Source organism: Carlito syrichta, unplaced genomic scaffold (assembly GCF_000164805.1).
Source record: "Carlito syrichta isolate Samal-C Ts95f unplaced genomic scaffold, Tarsius_syrichta-2.0.1 Scaffold313789, whole genome shotgun sequence".
Lineage (NCBI taxonomy): Eukaryota > Metazoa > Chordata > Mammalia > Primates > Tarsiidae > Carlito > Carlito syrichta.
Window position 1 is genome coordinate 274,645 of NW_007257885.1, and position 22,149 is coordinate 296,793.

A 22,149-nucleotide genomic window follows, 5' to 3' on the forward strand; every position below is an offset into this window, starting at 1 on the left:
AAAAAAAAAAAAAAAAAAAAAAAAAGAATTCCTCTTGGTAGCACTATAATGACAAATCTCATGTGTGAGTTATCTGCTTTGCCCACTGGACTGTAAGCCCTAGGAAGCAGGAACCATCTCTCTCTTGCTTGTCACTTTGTCACAGGCATCAAGCCCAGCATCAATCAAGTACCGCGTAAGCACTTGGCAAGTAAATGGTGCAGTCAACTCAGACCATGTGGAGTGGCAGCGGCAGAGGGTGACAGGGAACACCCGGGTGCAGAGAGGGTGCAGTTATCTGAAGAAGCTGTCCCTGGCTGACAGCAGCACATTACCCAAGTAATGGTGAAAACTGGCCAGATGGCCTTCTATCTGTTTTTTGCTGTGTCTCCCACACGTTCAGATGGCCAGGTCAGCACAGTCATCAGCCCTCTGTCTGTCTTCCACCGCATCTCCTGCATAGCCAAATGGCCAGGCCAGCGCAGCCTGCTGGCAACTGCAGAGAAACTGCATTCCAGCTGCTCTGCTCTGTCTTCGAGCTCCTCCTGATGGCCTGCAGCCCAATGGGCAGAGCTCTGTTTGCACATAATTAGGAACTACTGGGTATCAGGTGAAAAGGTCCCTTAAAAGTCTTGTCTTTTCTTCAAAATTCATTGAGTAGAAATCTTCAAGATTCTAAAATTGGTTCTTATGGATTCGATTTTAGGACAAATAAATATACTAAGATTAGAGGTAATAAACCTCAAAAATGCAACATGTATGGAAGTGAGACCTTCCATAAGTTATAAGACATCTGATGTAGATTAGGGATGCTCAAAAGTTTCCATTCTAGAGCTGCAAGTCAGACAACTGAGGGGAGCAGGGAGAATCCCCTAAAGACACTGGCAGATGGTCAGAATGGCCTTTCAAGAACAGTTTTTCTGATCCCAGAGGGCTGGAGCTCATCTTCTGGCTCCTACAGCAATCTCCACTTTGTGAAGGGAATAATCCTTTCATAACAGATATCACGTTACTCTGGAATAAACGTCTTTTTAACTTTGGTCTCTTGAAGAGAGAGCCATCTACAATTTTAGCCTTTTGTGAGCTTTTAAACAGCCAATGCTCTCCTGACATTTGATAACAAGCGTCTCAAGTCCTACAGCCCATCTAGCTATTTTATAGTTTTGAAAACCTCTGTAAGAAAAGGGGAAAAAGCACTCCTCTGAGGAAATTTTATAAAAATACCTAAATATTTATGCTGAGAGGACCTATTCTTTTTATTTACACATTTTCTGCAGAACAGTCTTCATTAGGCCAAGATAAGATAACTTCACTTATTTCAACTGTTGTCATGTCCAACATCTGCAGCAATTGTTGTGGGTCACACACAGGAGGGGTCCAGTTTTCTAGGAAACTTCATCCAAAGTCTCTCCTCTATGTTAAAGAGGGAGGTAGGAGCAATTCTTCTGTTCACCAAAATAAGACCAGATCTGAAATAACTTGGGTATCTTTCCAAAAATGATCTTCGAGGTCTTTGTGTGGTCAACTACTATACCTCACTTAAGGAGAAATTATCTTTAAATGTTAAATGAACATAATACTAAACAGACAGACACTCAAATTTTATCTTTAAACCCAAATTATAAAACCTTTACCATAGTTTTATAAGAAGATTGAGGGGAACACTGTCATTATTAAGTCTTCTAATCACTTACCAATATCTTATAATGTCTTACTGATACTGAAAGTTCTTGTTGCAACCTGAGGCTTCTGTGACACATGTATGTGATAAACAAACATTGTAATATGGGACTTAATCATGAATCAACAGATAACCTGACCAAAAGATTTGGCTCTAACTTCAGGGATGAGGATCTTTCAGAAATGATTTCTGAAGGAACTAGTCAAACCATTTGTCCAATTTTAAACAAAAGAACTGGGTGTGATGATTCATGCCTGTAATCCTAGCACTTTGAGAGGCTGAGGTTGGGAGGATTACTTGAGGCCAGGAGTTTGAGATCAGCCTGGAGAGCATGGTGAGACCTCGTCTCTACACAAAATTTTAAAAAAATTACCCGGGCATGGTGGCAGGTACCTGTAGTCCCAGCTAATTGGTAGACTGAGGTGGAAGGATAGTCTGAGATCCAGCCTGGGCAACAGAGTAAGACCCCAATTCAAGAAAATGAATAAAACAAAAGGAAATCCTTTGCTACTTATTACAGGCAGTTTCTGGTCCAACAGAACTTGCTGTGGGTAGAGGGAACCAAGACCCAGGGTCTTCAGGGGTAAGTACTCACTGTATCTCTTCTCTTTTGTTCCAGAGAGAGGGACAAAAAAATGACCTGAATGCAGGTGGCAAATAGAAGCTGAGATGGAGATGTTACATCTTTCTTCATTTCTAGTGGTAAGAAGTCATACAAGGTGGCTCAGCCTGTAATCCCGCGCCTTTGGGAGGCTGAGGTGAGTGAATTGCCTGAGCCCGCGAGTTCGAGACCCGCCTGGGCAGGCGAGACCTCATCTCTACAATAAAATCAAAAAATCAGCCGGGTGTGGTAGCGCGCGCCTGTAATTCCGGCTACTCGGAAGGCTGGGGCGGAAGGATCGCTGGAGTCCAGCAGGTCAAGGCTGCAGTGGCCGGGAGCGGCCACTGCACTCTAGTCTGGGTGACAGAGTGAGACTCCAACTCAAAAAAAAAGAAGTCTTTGAAAGGGTATGTTCTTGGGATAGAAGCCCTGCCAGAAACGTGCAGAGCTCTGGTACCCAAGAAGTATGCAGCCAGCACTAAAATGATGAGAGTAGGAATTTTTTTTTTTTAAGTACCTCATTATATTAAAAATAAAATAAAATAAAATGTAAAAAAATTACAATTTTTTAAAAAGTACCTAATTAACCTAATTAGTGTTTACTTGCATATTGTCCCCAGTGCAGTCTACTTTTGTGTTTGTTTAAGGCCTGCCAACATTTTGCTGTTTAAATGAAGAGATCCAATTTTGGTCAACCGGGAGTGGGAAAGCACTGGGCAGCTTTGGCAGGCAGGTACAGCGGGGTCTGCCCTCCTGAAGACAGGAGGGCAGGGAGCCTGATGCAGGGACAGCCCTGCCATGGGCAATTGCTGGGGTGGACACTGCAGAATCGGAAGTTAGGATGAGATACGTGGGAAAGAACAGTTTTCATTCTTACACAGATAAAATAAGTTCCAAAAGGCAGGGCTACGTCTTATTTACTTTTTTTTTTTAAAAAGAGACATTAAGCTTTGGCCCCCTCCCCTACATTGAGGAGGTGAATCTCCTCTCTCTCTCTCTCTCCAAGTTACTTTCTAAATAACCTATATTTTTTAATCTAAAAAAAAAAGAGACAGAAAGAGAGGATGGAAGGAGGAGGAAAGGGGAAGAAGGAATGAAGGAATGATAGACTCTTCTTCAGAGACAGATCTGGACCCCAAGAGGCACCTGGGTACTCTGGATGACCTGTCACAGCGTCATTCCAGATTGATTCACAGAAAAGATTCTCTTGGTGGTGAAGTAATTTTTAAACTAATAGTTTTTTCTATTTATTGAAGCTCTGCATATTATTCAGTATTATGTTCAATATGTATATTATAATATACATTATTTTTCTGGGTATTAAAATTAAAATGCTCATTTTTACTTCACCAAGGGAAGTTAAGAAATTTAAGGTCTTTCTATACATTATAAGTTGGAAAAAAGTATAAAGATAAATAGAAAATTAGATTTAGCCTTATCATCCAGAGATGCCCAGTAGCAACACAGTGAAGTATCTCCTTGTGGGCATCTTTTCTAACTAGAAATATTCTGGTCCCTTCCCTACAGGCTGACCCAGCGCTAGCCAACAGCCCTTGAAATGTAGATACAAACATTACAAATGGTTACTATTTACAGCACATTTATTGTTTTTTAAAAATACTATCATTACTTTCCCATTGTTTTAGAAAATTAGTACAAAATACTATCATTCTCCCCTATTAGTGGGCATATACACACATTATTTCTATTTTTTATTCTACTAAGAAACACTGCAGTAAACAACCTTGTATATACATTTTTGACCAAATCTCTATTTTTGAGGATAGCTTCCCAAGTCAGAATATATATATGTTTCCTCATTTACATATAGTTTCCTCATTTATAAAATGGAAGAATAAAATAATAACTGCTTCTTGGAGTCATGAGGAAGATTAAATGAGATAATGTATATACATTGCTATATTTAGTGCTTAGCCCATAGTAATTACTCTGCAATAATTTCCTTTTATTATTTGTTTAAATTCTTTAAAGCTTTCATATATGCTACCAACTACATTTCCCAAATCACTTTCAAACTCTTCTTAACTCACTCACTGTATTCCCAGTGAGTATTAATGTTTAGATGTTTTTTTCATTTAGTTAGACATCTTAAGAAAATTATTAATGGATAAAATAATCAAAATGGCAGAATTAAATGTCATCTGGAAAGCTACTATAGGACCAAGACTTTCTTTATAGTATGGACTTACCACAATAGTCCTGTTACTAAAAAACACAAATGCTGAGGTCAGATAACTCCAGCCCTGACTCCAGCCCTGACTCCAGCCCTGGCTCCTCCGCTATCTTGGTTCTCTTTCTTTTTTTTTTTTAGAGTCTCATTCTGTCGCCCAGGCTGGAATGCAGTGGTATGCTCATGGCCACTGTAGCCTTGACCTACTGGGCTCAGGCGATCCTTCCGCCCCAGCCTTCCAAGTAGCTGGAACTACAGGCACATGCTATCACACCTGGCTAATTTTTTGATTTATTGTAGGGGTGGGGGTCTCACCAAGTTGCCTAGACTGTTCTCGAACCCATGGACCCAGGCAATCCTCTCACCTTGGCCTCCCAAAGTGCTGGGATTATAGGTGTGAGCCACTGCACCCAGCCTTGGACTGTTTTTCAAGCTCCAAGTAGTGCTGACTCCCCAGTACCCACCTCCCGCATCAGCACGATTTTCCTGAACAGTGGTCTTAGCTCCCTGCTGACTGTGCTTAAAATTTCCAAGCTGAGTTGAGCTTGGTGGCTCAGCCTGTAATCCTGCACCTTTGGGAGGCTGAGGTGAGTGGATTGCCTGAGACCGTGGGTTCGAGACCCGCCTGGGCAGCGAGACCTCATCTTTACAATAAATCAAAAAATCAGCCAGGCGTGGTAGCGCATGCCTGTAATTCCGGCTACTCAGAAGGCTGAGGCGGAAGGATCGCCGGAGCCCAGCAGGTCAAGGCTGTGGTGGCTGGGAGCGGCCACTACACTCCAGTCTGGGCGACTGAGTGAGACTCCAACTCAAAAAAAAAAAGAAAAAATTTCCGAACTGCAAAAGGGGAAAAAGGGGTTGTGGCAGGAGCCATTTCAGCCATCCTTTGGTTTTAACCATTTAAGCAGTTTCATGGTGTTAGCGGGTTTGTATTTTAAATAGTGTCAGTGCATAGTGACTCCACAGGTAATGACTCTTTTTCACAGACTCAACAGTCAACTCTCGAATTTTCTGACCTTGCACCATCTATTGGGACTATTTACTGTTTAGAAGTCAGAAAACAAGCCGGGCTCCATGGCTCAGTCTGTAATCCCATGCCTTTGGGAGGCTGAGATGAGTGGATTGCCTGAGTCCGCGGGTTCAAGACTCGCCTGGGCAACTTGGCGAGACCTCATCTCTACCATAAATAAAAAATTAGCCGGGTGTGGTAGTGCGCGCCTGTAGTTCCAGCTACTTGGAAGGCTGAGGCAGAAGGAACACCGGAGCCCAGCAGGTCGAGGCTGCGGTGGCCGGGAGCAGCCACTGCACTCTAGTCTGGGTGACAGAGTGGGCCTCCAACTCAAAAAAAAAAAAAAGAAGTCAGAAAACAGAGTGGTGATTTTGTATTTCACAAGACCTGCTTCCATATTGCCAATGATCTCTGAAAATGCCATCAACAGAAAACGGGAAGTCCTGACCATCAGCACTGCTGGGAAAAACTAGGGGAAGCACACAGCTTGAGGTCTTTTTAGCAACCGCTGATGTTTGTCAGACACACACCACTGAAGTGCTCTGCCTTAATTCTTATACCACACAATGAGGGACACACCTTTTAATACCTGGATACAGTTTAGGAACAGCCTAGGGTCACATGACTCACAAGTGGTGGTGCCAAGAAACACCCTCAGGCAGTCTTGGCTCTATCCCCTAAGATGCCATCAGTCCAATAATCCAACTCTTTTTTTTTTTTTTTTTGGATTCAGGATCTCACTCTGTTGCCCAGGTTGGAGTGCAATGGCACACTCACCACGGCCACCCCAGCATTGACCTGCTGGGCTCTAGCAATCCTTCCACCTCAGCCTTCCAAGTAGCCAGAACTACAGGGCACGCTACCACACCCAGCTAATTTTTTATTTATTGTAGAGACGAGGTCTCACCAAGTTGCCTGGGCTGGTCTCGAACCTGCGGGCTCAGGCAATCACTCGCCTTGGCCTCCCAAAGTGCTGGGATTACAGGCTGAGCCACTGAGCCTGGCTCAGCATAACTCTTAATGTAGGAATTTCATATAAAACTTCACATGTTGGCCGGGTTTGGTGGCTCAGCCTGTAATCCCGCGCTTTGGGAGGCCGAGGTAAGTGAATTGCCTGAGTCCGCGGGTTCGAGACCCGCCTGGGCAACTTGGCAAGACCTCATCTCTACAATAAATCAAAAAAATTAGCCAGGTGTGGTAGCGCGCGCCTGTAGTTCTGGCTACTCGGAAGGCTGAGGCGGAAGGATCGCCGGAGCCCAGTTAGTCAAGACTGCAGTGACCGGGAGTGGCCACTGCACTCTAGTCTGGGCAACGGAGTGAGACTCCAACTCAAAAAAAAAAGTCACGCCACTGTATTATAGATAAGAATTCCTACTGGGACAGAAAGTTAAGGTGCCTACTACTGTCAGAGTGGCATGAGTACAGGAGGATTCCAGTGACTGAGGTTCCCAGTAACTGTCTGGCAGCCCCCAGCTTAGGAAAAGTACCCACGAAGAGAAGAGACACCAGAGAAGTTTTTAAAAAGCATGTCACACGTGCTTTGTGGACATGCCCTAAACCTATCTCACAGGCTTGAATTGTCAGTCTCTTCAGTGGGCACAAGTGGTCCCCTCCCACCTGCCATTTACCCACTCCTCGATCAGGCCTCTTGCTCATGCTGAGGATGAAGCAAGCCAGGGGAATGGTGGTGAGAGCTCAGTCTCTGCCCTGGAGGACACCATCCAGTGCCATCTCTATTGAGTAAGTGGCAGGCTCACCTGGTCCAAGTCGTTCCGGAGTGCAATCTTGCTGGTCACAAGCTCGTGGGCAAGGTCATCATTCTCCTGCTCCAGCCTCATGCTGGCCTCCTGCAGCCTCCGGTTCTCCCTCTACAGAAAAAGAGCGATAGCCCGAGGCAGGCATTAGTGTGGGCAGGCTGGTAGGAGTGGATGCAGCTGGCGAGAGGAACAGTAGCAGCAACAATGTGGACGTGTAAGGTGTGGAAGGAGAGGCGTGTGGCACGGGAGGGAGGCTGCTGTCGGCGACATCAGTGACTCAGCCAGCGGTGCGGGCGGCCTCCACCTGGGGAGGCCTACAGCTGTCCTAAACGCCCAGACATACTGCGTCAGAAAAATGTGCCACAAAGAGCAAAACTTCCCACATATTCCTGACCTTATGAGGCTTTCCTATAATCTAGCGCAGACACAGACACACAGGCAATCGTTTGTTTGAAGCATGTGCAGGAGTCCCACCTTTGGCCTCAAGAGAAGCCTCAGACACAGTAGTTACGGAATGGGGGAAACCACTAGACATTTCTTTAGATTATTTTTCCAAGATCAGGGCTCAAATTAACTGAGTATATTTAAGAGCACTAAGTCCAGAATTAAGACACTCGAATTCATGACTTTGCTATCAATTGACATCTCCACTCTTTGAGTAAGAACATATTTACTTTTCTGAACACCTATTTTTTGTTTAATGAGAGCGATAGTTCTTATAAGGTCTTTAAATGTTTCTCTTATTTTTTTAAACTTCAAATTAAAAAATTCTGTGTAAAATAAATTACTGAGCTCTCCCTGCCCCCTTGAGCTCCCTTGAAAAATGTGAAGCAAAGTTATATGATGAAAGATCCAGGTCGCTAATTCCTATGGAGCAAGGTCTCCTCTTAACTAGCCTTCATGGATCCCTGTGTTCAAGTCTACTTTCCAAAGAGCAATTTAGTGTCTCCCATTCCAAAGCATCAAGAGTGCTTTCTCTGCTACTCTTAGCAGCTATGTGTGATTCAAAAGAGAGCTGTCAGGACAGACTTCAACGACAGGAGATCTTCCTGGTTTGGGATGGACACTCCTACCAGGGTTTTCAGCAAGGGTGGCAAAAACTCAGACAGAGCAGTGGTATGGAGCTAGAAGGCAGAGAGATGTTTTGGAAGAGAATGCATTGGAGCATGCGAGATGAGACCGAATTAATTTTATCTTCTGTAGAACAACCTGGGGTCTGTTGTACAGAAAGAAGAGACCCTACTCTCATTTCTTATTTTTTTTTAAAGAAGGGATAAGAAACAGATGGTAGGGACAAAGTCTGAGACTGTCACAGAGGTGGAGGACCCATTAACAGCGAAGGCACCTAGGGAAGTTAAAGGATGAGCCTGCACTTGGATTATAACCAGTCACCAAGGCCAATTTAAAAAAAGATTAGAATGTCAAAATATTCTTGAAAAGGTATCTATGAAAAAAGATAGCCGGGCTCGGTAACTCAGCCTGTAATCCCGCGCCTTTGGGAGGCTGAGGTGAGTGGATTGCCTGAGCCCGCGGGTTCAAGACGCGCCTGGGCAACTTGGCGAGACCTCATCGCTACAATAAATCAAAATATCAGCCAGGCGTGGTAGCGCATGCCTGTAATTCTGGCTACTTGGAAGGCTGAGGCGGAAGGATCGCCAGAGCCCAGCAGGTCGAGGCTGTGGTGGCCGGGAGTGGCCACTGCACTCCAGTCTGGGCGACAGAGTGAGACTCCAACTCAAAAAAAAAAAAAAAAATATTACCAAAGCACTTAAATACTTTTGAATAAATTCATAATAGAATTCCATTCTGTGTTAAAATACTAGAGAAAAGATCTAATAACAGATGAAGTGCATATACTACATTGCAGGGAAAAAATAAATAATTGGAAAATCTCATTTTTACTAATATAAACAACAGATATTAACTGTGAGTAGTGAGTTATTTTTAGTGTTTCCTTTGTCTTTTAAAACATGTTTTCAAGCCAGGTGCAGTGGCTCATGCCTATAATCCCAACACTTTGGAGGCCGAGGCAGGATTGACTGAGTCCAGGAGTGCGAGACCAGCCTAGGCAACATAGCAAAACTTTATCTCTACAAAAAATTAGCCGAGTGTGGTGGCACATGCCTGTAGTCCCGGCTACTAGGGAGGCTGAAGTGGGAGGATCATCTGAGCCCAGGAGGTCAAGGTTGTGGTAAGCTGAGATTGTGTCGTGCACTCCAGCCCAGGAGACAGAGTGAGACTCTGACTCAAAAAAAAAAAAAAAGTTTTCAAGTGTTCTACAATAAATATGTAATATATTTGTAATAAGATATATAAATATAAAAGCAGTTCAGAATTTCAATTTCACTGGAAGGGATAAAATGCCAAAATAAGAACTTTTATTTTTAAGTCCACTTCTGTTAGAAGGTCATATTGTACATAAAGTCATACTGGACCTTCCTCCAAGGTCATTATACCACCTCCAAGGTGTAACGTTACCCCTCAAGTGTACTTCCTCGCCGGGAACTCTTCCCCCAGACAGTCCTGAGAAGACAGTGTACACACTTGCAGCTTCAACCTGTACTCATCAGATTCTGTCTGTTCCCACAAAAGCGTGGTACATGCAGAAACTATAGAGTAGACTGAAACAAGCCAGGATGTCTATAGTTGAACCTTCAATCTTTGCCAATGTAACACAATTTCTAGCAGGGATATTTATTTCTGATATATCTATTACCCCCTTTTGTGGAAACAGCTTATATACTTGTAGAAAACTTAGATTTTAAAAAAAGTTTGAGAAACTTTTTCAGTAAATTTCCTCCTAGCAAGGAAAGAGCGGTTCTACCTGGCACCATTTCAACACAACATATTTTACAAGGCAGGCCACAGAGGCGGGGAAGAGATTTTCTAATTTCTTGAAAAATCCCTTCAAGAGACTTAAGATAAGACTACTTCAGCACTAATTCCTGAGTCAAGTGACCTATTTCTATTGAAACTGTACCTGCAGAACTCCAAAGTACAAAAGGCCCCTTCAACGGTTATTTACATTACATTAATTTGATAAAAGTAGGAATGTTGTTGCTGCCAGTTTTTCTGGTTACAGTTATATGCTTAGAATTGAGTTATGACCACCTCCAGGTAGTCAGAGGATGTTCGTCGAAAAGTATTTTGTTCATGTATTTAAAGAACGAATGAGGGAGCTACTTTACCACTGACCAGAGGTGAATGCCTGATGGACTCTATGTTACGTAAGAAAGGTGTGAGCTGGGCTGAAATTCTGACTGATGACTTCTCAAAATGATGACTGTTGCAACTCAAACCCTTCCTTAGAGACATACAGCAAAAGGGGTAGAGGAGGATGGAGAAAAATTGGGGAGAAACTGAGTGAGTGTCCCAACAAAGTAGAGTACCCTTGGGGCATACCTACTGCTTTTGCTTTAGCAAGAAGCTTGACTCCGTGTCTGCAAAGCAAGCAGCACAGTGAGAGGTGCCAGACTCCTGCTCTGCGTTCACAGACAAGTGGAAAGCAAGCGACGGGCCAAAAATGCAGTATCGTCCTCCAAAGTATGAACCTAGGGGTGACAGCAGGGTGTCCTCATGAGTCTTCCAGTGCCACTGAGAGCTACTGAGCACTACAGCAGACACTGCTCCTGAGATGGAGATTTTCTATGAAGAACAACTTGCCCACACTCACTGAGGGCTAAGCAGAGCATACGTTACTTGGCGATCTCTGCCAGCCCTTGCTAAGGTGCCAGAACTGTCTCCAGTGCTGACCGATTCAAGGAGAAATTTGCCTTCATGCTAGAGTGGAGAAGAGAGGTTTTGATGGACTTGGGAAAGATAGTCACCTTGCCTAGCTCATTTTGAAAAATGGATAGGGCTGCCATGGGAGACACAGACTGAAAGCCCCATAATCTCAGCCAGCCCGAGAAATTCACATGCTGTAAGTTCACACAAGCAGATGTGCTAAGGGCTCAGAGTTGTAAACGAAACAGGCAAACTGCTTCCCTCTCCTTCAGAAAAGATTACAAGGAGATGCTGCTTACATAAACCCTTAAAACTCACATCACACTATCTGCAACAGACTCTATCTCACACTACCAACATCACTGGAACAGAAAGCAGGTAACAACTGTGCTCATTCCTTCCCTCCCCTCTTGCACAGGAGATGGACAGCTGGGAAAGCTTGTTAGTCACTTTTAGGAGGAGGATACTGCATTTTTCAAAGAGACAGACGCTCATGTTACAGACACAAAGAGATAAAAAACTTACCTCTTCAAAAGGCATAGACCAACTAGCGTTTTCAATCATAGGTACAAAGACAATCGAAAAAAAAAAGAATATCCAATGAAATTGAACACCTACTAATATACTTATGAAATGGCAATCACAAAAACAGACACTTCTCAACGCGCTTTCTCTTTTCCTTAGAGCGTCATATACTCTGAGTCCTCTCTGTGACTGTAAACATTCGGTGGTAGAAAGTGCGCTTGAGGCAGCCAGTGGGCAAGTCTCAACTCAGAAAGACTCGTCCACTCCACTCCTTCCCTCTCCAAGCTGCGATTTGCAGCTTGCATGAATGATGAACACTCTGTGTGTAGAGCTAGTAGGAGCCACTGTGTGAGCTGTTGATAATGTGTGATTGAAGCTGGGTGGAAGGAACTTCCTTATATGACAGGGTCAGAAGCCTTGCAAAACAGTTCCTCTTCAGGAACAAGAAGGAAACTGCTGGGCAGGGCAGTGCTAAGAAGTTGATCCCAGATCTCATCTGTACCTGGGGGCCAACGTCTGGGTGAAACACTTCAAGGGATGGTGAACATCATTTGTTCCAAGATGAGAAACCAGGGAAATGTGAATGGCAGTCAAAAGAAAATAAGCTGAAAAGGAAAAAGTGAGTGGGAGGGAGGTGGCTTTAAAAACTTTTGCTCAATATTTTGGGTGTGTTGTGTGCTGCTATGATGAATTCTTGGCACATGTTTGCAAAGACATTTAAGGGTCAGGAGAACATTTTATTAGCAACAACACACTGAACTCGCACATATTTTCTTTTAGATACCTCTTTTAAAAGAGTTGATAATCATCATATGCAAATTTTTAGCAGACAGTTTTTTGACATACAAAGACAAATGCCTACAGATGAAATGTTGAAATGTCTATATTGCACATCAGTGAAGATTTGAGAAAGAAAATCTGGATATTTGAAAAATTTTATGCTTCCCTCCTTAACCCATCACATCCAATTTTATCTTTGGGGTGGAAATTTTTAAAATTTTAAATGTCAAACCAAAAACAAAATCTTGTTAGTAATAAATGACAGTTGGCAAACCAGACTGCATTCCTTTTAGCATTAAAACAACAACTCCTTTTAGCATTAAAACAACAACCTTGGAGTATACTCTAGCACAGGGGTCAGCACACTTTTAATGGAAACAGATGGCAAATATATTGGGCTTTACAGGCTGCACGATCTGTGTTGAAATCTCTCAACTCTGCTAGTGTCCTGCAAAAGCAGCCTGAGCCAGCGGGTTCAAGACCCACCTGGGCAACTTGGAGAGACCACATCTCTACAATAAATCAAAAATTAGTCGGGTGTGGTAGCGCGCGCCTGTAGTTCCAGCTACTCGGAAGGCTGAGGTGGAAGGATCGCCAGAGCCCAGCAGGTTGAGGCTGTGGTGGCCAGGAGCGGCCACTGCACTCCAGTCTGGGCAACAGAGTGGGACTCCAACACACACACACACACACACACACAAATTTAATTAACAGAAACTGGCAATGAGCAAGATTTAGCCCATGGGCCACAGTTTGCAGGTCCCTGCTCTACTCTAGCAAATGGATCAAATTTTTAAAAAGCAAAGGTGTTATAGATGGTATGAAAATGTATTAGTGTCATATAATTTTCTCAGTAATATTTTAACAGGACCCAAAACTTTCTAAAAATTAAAGAAAGTTTTTGGATAATTCTAAGACCATCAATAAGTGTATTTAGAAAATTTTAATGTGCCCAACTCAAAGACTTCCTCCAGGTGTTAACTATAATGGAATCAGCAGACCGCATTGGCAGAAACCACCTGCTCCTTGAGCTCCACTGCTCCACCCCAAAAGGGATTGGGCTTGCATCTTCACCATCCTAGACAATGACTTCATGGCTTGTCCAACTTCTAAAGTTTATCATCTATGTATGGGCACATGGAAACCATCCTCTTGTCTATTCTATGCTATTCTTTAAAAGTATATTCTTTCAAAACATAGTATTTACAAAAGCCAACAATAGGTTTTGTAAAGTGAAAAAATAATAAAATGTAAGTTTATTTTCTGTGGTAGAAAAACATTTTTCAAAGATGGATTAGCTTTATCTTGACTTCCTTGAGTGAGGAAGGGCCCAGCATTGAAAACCCGCCTGGGCAGCGAGACCTCATTTCTACAATAAATCAAAAAATCAGCCGGGTGTGGTAGCGCATGCCTGTAATTTCGGCTACTTGGAAGGCTGAAGTGGAAGGATCGCTGGAGCCCAGCAGGTCGAGGCTGCGGTGGCCGGGAGTGGCCACTGCCCTCCAGTCTGGGCAACAGAGTGAGACTCCAACTCAAAAAAAGAAAAGAAAAGAAAAGAAAAGCACCCAACGGTGGAAAAAAAAAAAAACAACACTCCCTTCCATTTTTACAGGTAGGAAATTAGCATAATTTAAACTTCTTCATGTGTCAAGTTTTAAAAATATGATAATTGCTCTAAATTATTTCATTAGATATATAGGATGGCAAAAAGGTACAGTTAAGTTTTACTTCAAATATTTTGTTTGTATTATTATTATTTTCACTCCGGGTATATTCCCAATAGGGGAATTGCTGGGTAATTGTATTATTTTTACAATGCATAATTTAATAACTAAATTTTAAATTAAATGTAGGAACAATTGCTCTACAAAAATTAGTGTGTGCAAGAAAAACATACAAGAATCCCTTTCTTTCTGTTTGAATTACATTTTGATTTTTAAAAAGTGCTATGTCTAACTGACCTCAAAAAACAGGTTAAACATTCTAAATTTAATTATACTGAACATGGACAAGACACTTCAATTAGTTATTACATATTTATAATATTATCTGTGCCCCAAACCCAAGAGAGTTACAGCTTTTCAGATTCTTTCTAGTATTTCTCCATCCAGAATAGGTAAACTTTATTATGCTTTGGGAGAGTCAGTGAATTTAATTAATTAGCTGTGTTTTTTAAGGCTTAACCCACGTTCGTACAAGTAGTCCTTTAATTAAACAAGAAAAGCTGTTGGGTATGGTGGCTTACACCTACAAACATAGCACTTTGAAAGGCTGAGGCTAAAGGACTGCCTTAGCTCAGGAGTTCGAGACCAGCTTAGGTAACAATGCAAGACATCATCTCTACAATAAATCAAAAAAATATCCAGGTGTGATGGCATGGGCCTATAGTCCCAGCAACTTGGAAGGGTGAAGTGGAAGGATCGCCTGAGCCCAGCAGGTTGAGACTGAAGTGGCTGTGTGTGTGTGTCACTGCACTCCAGCCTGGGAGACAGAGTGACATTCCAACCCCCCAAAACAAGAAAAGCATATCATTCTTCAAAGGTAGATTACATTTGCAGTTCTCTAGCCGGGCTCGGTGGCTCAGCCTGTAATCCCGCGCCTTTGGGAGGCTGAGGTGAGTGGATTGCCTGAGCCCGCGGGTTCAAGACCCACCTGGGCAACGAGACCTCATCTCTACAATAAATCAAAAAATCAGCTGGGCATGGTAGCGCATGCCTGTAATTCCCACTACTCAGAAGGATGAGGTGGAAGGATCGCCGGAACCCAGCAGGTCAAGGCTGCGGTGGCCGGGAGTGGCCACTGCACTCCAGTCTGGGCTACAGAGTGAGACTCCAACTCAAAAAAACAAACAAACAAACAAAAAAACTTGCAGTTCTCTTAAAAGCACCATCAACTGATAAAATCACTAGAAAATAAACTTTCCTCACAATGGAAACAATTCATCTCCTTAAGACAAAAAATAATCTTTTAATTTCTGAAATTGGTAACTGCTTATTAGGGGTTTCATTACTAGTTTTTAAAATCAGAGTTGAACAGCTACACATACTGATGAATGTGTGTTTCCTGGGGATCTGTACAAAAATGAAAATGTACTTGATATATTTCTAGAGCTGAATCTTTACCCTACATTTCACTTCATTTCAAACCAATCAATAAATTTAGAAACCAAAATATCAGAGCAGACAAAGAATATTATACAAATCCAGACTAGTCCAAGGTAAGAAGGATGATAAAAGAAATTTGAAAAAAATAATCCATATTATTCTTCCAATAAAGTTTCCTTTTGTCTCCTCGCATCTAGGCATGAAGATAAACAGGAAGCACACTAAAGGCTTGGGCAGTCATCATGGACTTCTACTGAGTTTCAAATACAAACTCATCTGATGATGCCCGGACCAGGAAACTCTGGCAGTATGCATATGTGTGTATTGCCTGTGTGTGTATGTATATGTGTAAGTACATGTACCATATACATTGTATCTGGAAAACAATGGGCATTACTAAAAAATGAATGTTCCACCCACCTGTGTTGGCTTTTCTCCTAAAAAGATGGGTACACATATGATATATAGTCATTAATTATTATAGTTCCAATTTTGACAGGAAGGTCTCCCTCCACAAGTATGCATTCTATCCAGGTATCTCTGGTGTGACTTAGGGTTCATGAAAGGACAAGATGGGGCTAGATGACAATCCCTTTGGAATATTTTGCTTGGGTTTTGTGTGTGTGTGTGGGGGGGGGTTGGGATGTAATTCACAAACCATAAAATTCATGTTTTTAAAATGTACAGTTCAGTGATTTAGTATAGTCACAAAGTTGTGCAATTATCACCATCTGATTCTAGAACATTTTCATACTGCTTAGGGTTTTAAAATTTAAATTTATCCCAACACAGTTCATCTTTCTTTGTGTAAGTGCTAGATAAAGGTGAGTACAGTGACATAACCTGAGAGTATAGATATTCGCATGAATCATAAAAATAGACATAAACACATGTTTACATAGCAGGAAGAATGACTGCTGGGTGATGGCTCGACACTGCTGCATCTTTAATCCCACTGCTAGCTTCTCCTGCAGTAACGCTTTTCTGTTTGCCACCATTTCCAAGAGAAACAGCATCGAGTGGAAATACCTCTTAGAATATCTTACTGTATGTATATGTTATCTGGGCTTTTCTTTTTTTAAAATTGACACTACCTTCCTATCTCTCTTGCCATATGTCATGCTGGGGGTAAATGTGGCATTTTAAGCAATATGGATTCTATGCTGGGGAGAGGTTGTTACTGAACAGATGTACATTCTCACTCAATGCCCTCAGAGCTTCCCAAATTATATTTAAGAGTTTACATTCACTGGGTTTTCAGTTCAAGACCTATGAATTATAAAGTGCTCAGGAAAGAGATCTTATTCTTTTTTTTTTTTGAGTTGGAATCTCACTCTGTCGCCCAGGCTGGAGTGCAGTGGCACACTCATGGCCACCCCAGCGTTGACCTGCTGGGCTCCTGTGATCCTTCCGCCTCAGTCTTCCAAGTAGCTGGAACTACAGGTGCACACTATCATGCCCAGCTAATTTTTTATTTATTGTAGAGATGAGGTCTCCCCAAGTTGCCCGGGCTGGTCTCAACCTGTGGGTTCAGGCAATCCACTCACCTTGGCCCGCCCAAAGTGCTGGGATTATAGGCTGAGCCACAGAGCCTGGCCTTTAAGATTTTATTCTTGATGGGATTAAATTCGGAAGGTGCTAAAAGCCATTTAAAAAGATATTTTGCTACTGTAAATTAAGATAATTATAAACTTTAAATTTATATAGTAATCATCTGAAAAATTAAATCTATTTTTTAATTGAATATTGCAAGAATATGATTTAAGATTTTAAGATTTTTTAAAAATAAATCTATTGGTGGTTAGAATTTATGTTGTTATTGTCACCGTGAAGATTTAATTATTATTTGAGGACTATAAATTTACCAAGTATTTCACCAGGACAAATGCCTAGACTTTATCAAAAGGGTATAGAGATATTAGTTAGATAAATGTACTGACAAGCTATTACAATAATCTAAAAGAAATAGCTATAAAGGGTATCTGATATGTGCATATAAGAAGCTACACTTGAATTAAAAGTAATATCCACTCATAAAACAAAAACAAAAAGTTTAATTCTACTTTGATCCTTCAATAAAACTACACACATTGACACTCTCATATGCTATGAGTACTTTTAACAATATAATATACACCTTTTTTATGTATACATACCTGTTTTGACACAAAAAGAACTTAAGACACAATAACAAGGTCAGTTCCAGCCTTATATTAAATGTACAAGTTTGGTCGTTCATGTCTCTCTCTTTTATTTTAAAGCGCTCTTTACAGATTTTTGTCATAATGATGGTGGCAATAAAAGAATTAGAATGATACAAACAGTAGGAAGGCTTCCTTTTCAATGTTTAATAATATTTCATAATTACTACCTTCAAGCCTTTCTAAAGCAGCATGCTACATGATTTACATTAAAATGAGTTTTATTGTCGGGTTAGTGATGGTGGGAATTAACTTCAAACTCTGTGAGGACCTGATTTTCTGTTAATAGTTATCCACCACAGTGTGGTATAGGAGATTTTATTATTGGTTCTTGAGTCAGTTCTATAAACAAGGGAAGACTATTGGGTAGCAATTCTTGGGAGAAATCTGAGGATAAACAATAAGGGACTGGAGGGACAGACCCATTTAAGGCGGTATTATTCTATTAACACTTGGGCAACCCATAGCAGCAGGCTTACCATTTCCTAAATGACAACAATGTACTGAGTACTTGACACAACATCCCCCATCCTCATAATAACCTGTCAAAGAATCATGTACACAACACATTTTACAGATGAGGAAGAGGTTCAATGACTAGTCCAAGATGCTGAACAGTGGCACAGAGATTAAAACTCCAAACTTGGATTCCAAATCCTGTGCTCTAAAAAAAGAGCAAGATTTGAACTCAGGTCTGTCTGACTACAAAATCCACATATTCCTTCTACCATGCCCCTTGGTACACAACCCATGCTATTCAATTCAGCAACAGAGACAAGACATCCTGTGTGACTGTGTTGTCCTGTCCAGTACTCTGACCACATAAAGGCAACTCTAGTTATAAAAGTGGAAATCATCCTGATGTGGGTGATTTCATTAATTATGCTACCACAGGACATTTCCTGGCAGAATATTTTGGCACTGGTGTTCAGTGCTGATAATACAACATTCTTTTATCTTAGTGTACTGACATGTATGGGTCTGGAAAATTAAAACATGTTGAAGAGAGATAATAATATTTTACTCAGAAAAAAATTAGTTGGAACAGCATTTCCCAACACTGCATCCTGGGAACAGTGCTGTCAGTGACCATAGGAGAGGTCTATCTTTGTAAATGGTCTAATTTTTTAAAAATACCACAGTTAACTAATATATTAAACTGAAATAATTTTGATTCTGAAACTGCATATTCTAAGTCACATGTCACTGTTATTCATAACTTCATTTGTGGAAATAAATGTTGCAACAAACACCATCACTCTGCTCGATATACCTTTGGGGTTTTTATTTTTCCTTCCAAATGAATTTGTGTTTTTAACATTTGCTACAGACAGAAGTAAGTTTGAAACATCCTTGTGCCCGTCTTGGAACAGTTCACATCTAAAAGTCTTTGTGGATGTGACCATGCACAGTTAAAACAGCACTTTGCCATTTTTCCTTTTTTTTCATGTTTGAAAGTAGAAACCACTTTCTCTTTCCCCTCTCTTTCTCTCAGCTTCTTATGCAGATTCCCAGCACAATTGCAACAGCTGGAGTTACCTACAAATATACAAACTGAAAGAAAAGAAATATTATGGTTGGCTACTTGGGAGTCTCCTGAAATGAAAACACACTTGGACAGTTAGCACCATCAGAGAGTGTCTGAAACAAGTCAAAGAGGAACAGAGGGAATTGAACTTGCCAAAAATGCTGCTTTTAGGGTAAAAAATGTACTTTGCTGAGCTGGGTGCAGTGGCTCGTGCTTATAATCCCAGCTACTCAGGAGGCTGAGGCAAGAGGATAGCTTGAGACCAGGAGATCAAGACTAGCCCAGGTAATTAAGCGAAACTTTGTTTCTTTAAAAAAAAAAAAAAGGTGCTTTGCTCTGATAGGTGCAAAGTGTCTCCCATACCTTGTACCTATCCATTGGGTCTTCCTGCTGCAGCTGACTCTCTCGCATTGTCTGATATTCTTTCTCATATTTCTTCAGCTTCTTGGTTGGCACCTGCAGGGGTTAGAGGAAAGCTTATGAAACAAAGATATTCTTTTTTTTTTTTTTTTTTTGAGTTGGAGTCTCACTCCGTCGCCCAGGCTGGAGTATAGTGGCAGGCTCATGACCACTGTAGCCTTAATCTGCTGGGCTTAGGTGATCCTTCCGCTTCAGCCTTTCAGGTAGCTGGAACTACAGATACACACCACCACGCCCGGCTTTTTTTTTTTTTGAGTTGGAGTCTCACTCTGTCACTCAGGCTGGTGTGCAGTGGCACACTCAAGGCCACTACAGCCTCGACCTGCTGGGCTCAGGTGGTCCTTCTGCCGCAGCCTTCCAAGTAGCTGGAACTATAGGCATGCGCTACCACGCCCGGCTAATTTTTTTATTTATTGTAGAGATGAGGTCTTACCAAGTTGCCCAGTTTGATCTTGAACCCATGGGCTAAGGCAGTCCTCTCACCTCCACCTCCCAAAGTGCTGGAATTATAGGCATGAGCCACTGCACCTGGCCACAAAGACATCCTTCACAAAAAAAATTTTCAGATGTCCTTCCCAAATAAATTTCTGGCATTCTGAGGAAGATGCCCAACTCAAAATTAGGAGGAATATCTAAATTCTAAAGCAGGAGTTGGCAAACTTTTCCAGTAAAAGTCCAGATAGTATATATTCTAGGCTTTGTGGGCCATACAGTCTAGGTTACAAATATTCAGCCCTGTTATTATTGCACATAAGTCGCCATGGGTGACATATAAGCCAGTGAGCGTGGCCCTGCTCCAGCAAAACATTACAAAAACAGGCCATAGGTTATCCACCTCGGTTCTATAATACAGTTGGTGTCATGACCTTTTTTGTTAATGTATTTGATAGTTACTGCATTTTAATTTTCTCTATTACATTACACTGTGTAGAGTATTGAAATTAATAGTGGTATTAATTTTAACTTTCTTTAAGTGGAATTCATTCATTGCCTTCTACCACGTTGAAAATGAAAATTTGACTGGCTGTGGTGGCTCATACCAGTTAATCCCGGCACTTTGGGAGGCTGAGACAGAAGGATTGCTTGAACCTAGGAGTTTGAGACCAGCCTGGGCAGCAAAGCGAGACCTCAACTCTTCCAAAAAAAAAATCAAAAACTTAGCTGGGTGTGGTGGTGCACACTGTAAACCCAGCTACTAGGGAAGCTGAGGTGGAAGGATCACCCAAGCCCAGGAAGTTGAGGCTGTAGTAAGCCATGATCATGCAATTACACTGCAGCCTAGTTAACAAAGTGAGATCTTGACTCAAAAAAAAGCAATGAAAAGAATTATTATTTAGTAGAAGTAAAAGAATGAATAACAAGAAATATTTTTAAAACTACCCCAGCCGGGCTCGGTGGCTCAGCCTGTAATCCCGCGTTTTGGGAGGCTGAGGTGAGTGGATTGCCTGAGCCCGCGGGTTTGAGACCCGCCTGGGCAACTTGGCGAGACCGCATCTCTACAACAAATCAAAAAATTAGCCAGGTGTGGTAGTGTGCGCCTGTAGTTCCAGCTACTTGGAAGGCTGAGGCAGAAGGATCTCCGGAGCCCAGCAGGTCGAGGTTGCGGTGGCCGGGAGCGTGCCACTGCACTCCAGTCTGCGTGACAGAGTGAGACTCCGACTCAAAATAATAATAATTATAATAATAGAAAGTCATCTGAACTCATTTATTTGTTGCTAAAATTGTCATCCACAAAAGACAGTAGTTTACTGTTTTCTGAAAATAGATTCGAGTTTTACAGAATCCTAGGATTCTAAAAATAAACAAATAAGCACAGCATAGTAAAAGGCCCCGGGTAAACAGGTATTTAACCTTTCTTAAGAGTGTGTGCCTGTAGTCCCATTTGAGCTCAAGTTCTAGGCTGTAACATGCTATAATTCTGCCTGTGAATAGCCACTGCACTCCAGCTTGAGCAACACACCAAGACTCTGTCTCTGAAAAACAAACAAACAAACAAAAAAAACAATTTCTCCTAGCCTCAGTTTCCTTATCTGTAAAATAGCAGGTAAACAAATTCCTACCTCATAATAATTCCAGAAGAATTAAATGAGCTAACATAGATATTTAAAACAAAGCCTGGTTCATGGACATTTTAAAAATTGTTTTTTAAATAAGTATCCAATCAACATTAACGTATTACAACCTATTCTGTTCCATAATACAGATTCAAATCTACTTTTAGCCTTTCCTTGAACAATCAAAATTATATAATTCCTTTAAATACCAACATCTTTTCCTAATGTTTTGTTCGTTTTAAGATTACAAACATGCTATTTTGCTGACTTCTTGAGGATTTGGTGAAGGCAAGGCCAATATGTTGCCCTCAGGATCTACCATGATACCTAGCCAAGTATTTGGCCTATACTAGGCCCTTAACAGATTGTTTCTTGTTAAGTTCAAGATATGGTATTTAGAAGGCATGTATATGTGAGTGAAAGAGGGCAAAAGAAAATGGAAAGCACCCAGTATGCATATAAAATCATCTCACAGTTTTCTGAAATGAAGACTGTTTTAATTTTCTGGAATTGGGCCAGAGAATTTGTCAAATAAAAAACAAAGATCCCAGGTGTCACACTCCATCTTATTCTAGTTACTCTGATCTTTCCATCCA

At 41.5% G+C, this 22,149-nt stretch overlaps 1 protein-coding gene across 2 annotated transcripts in view; it reads right to left on the minus strand.

Annotated features, from left to right (window-relative positions):
* RABGAP1L (RAB GTPase activating protein 1 like) overlaps positions 1 to 19,531 on the minus strand; it is a 34,186-nt gene extending 14,655 nt beyond the window's left edge. The window contains exons 1-2 of one of the 2 annotated variants that reach the window (XM_008070591.1): positions 19,443 to 19,531; positions 7,219 to 7,329 (exon numbers count right to left, since the gene is read on the minus strand). In XM_008070591.1, the coding sequence (XP_008068782.1) occupies positions 7,219 to 7,329; positions 19,443 to 19,490 (159 nt within the window). In that variant the 5' untranslated portion in view covers positions 19,491 to 19,531. Of the gene's footprint in view, positions 1 to 7,218; positions 7,330 to 11,469; positions 11,677 to 19,442 lie in introns of those variants that run through there. The other variant, XM_021718825.1, reaches the window with a different exon arrangement.
* Between the last annotated feature and the right edge of the window lie 2,618 nt (positions 19,532 to 22,149).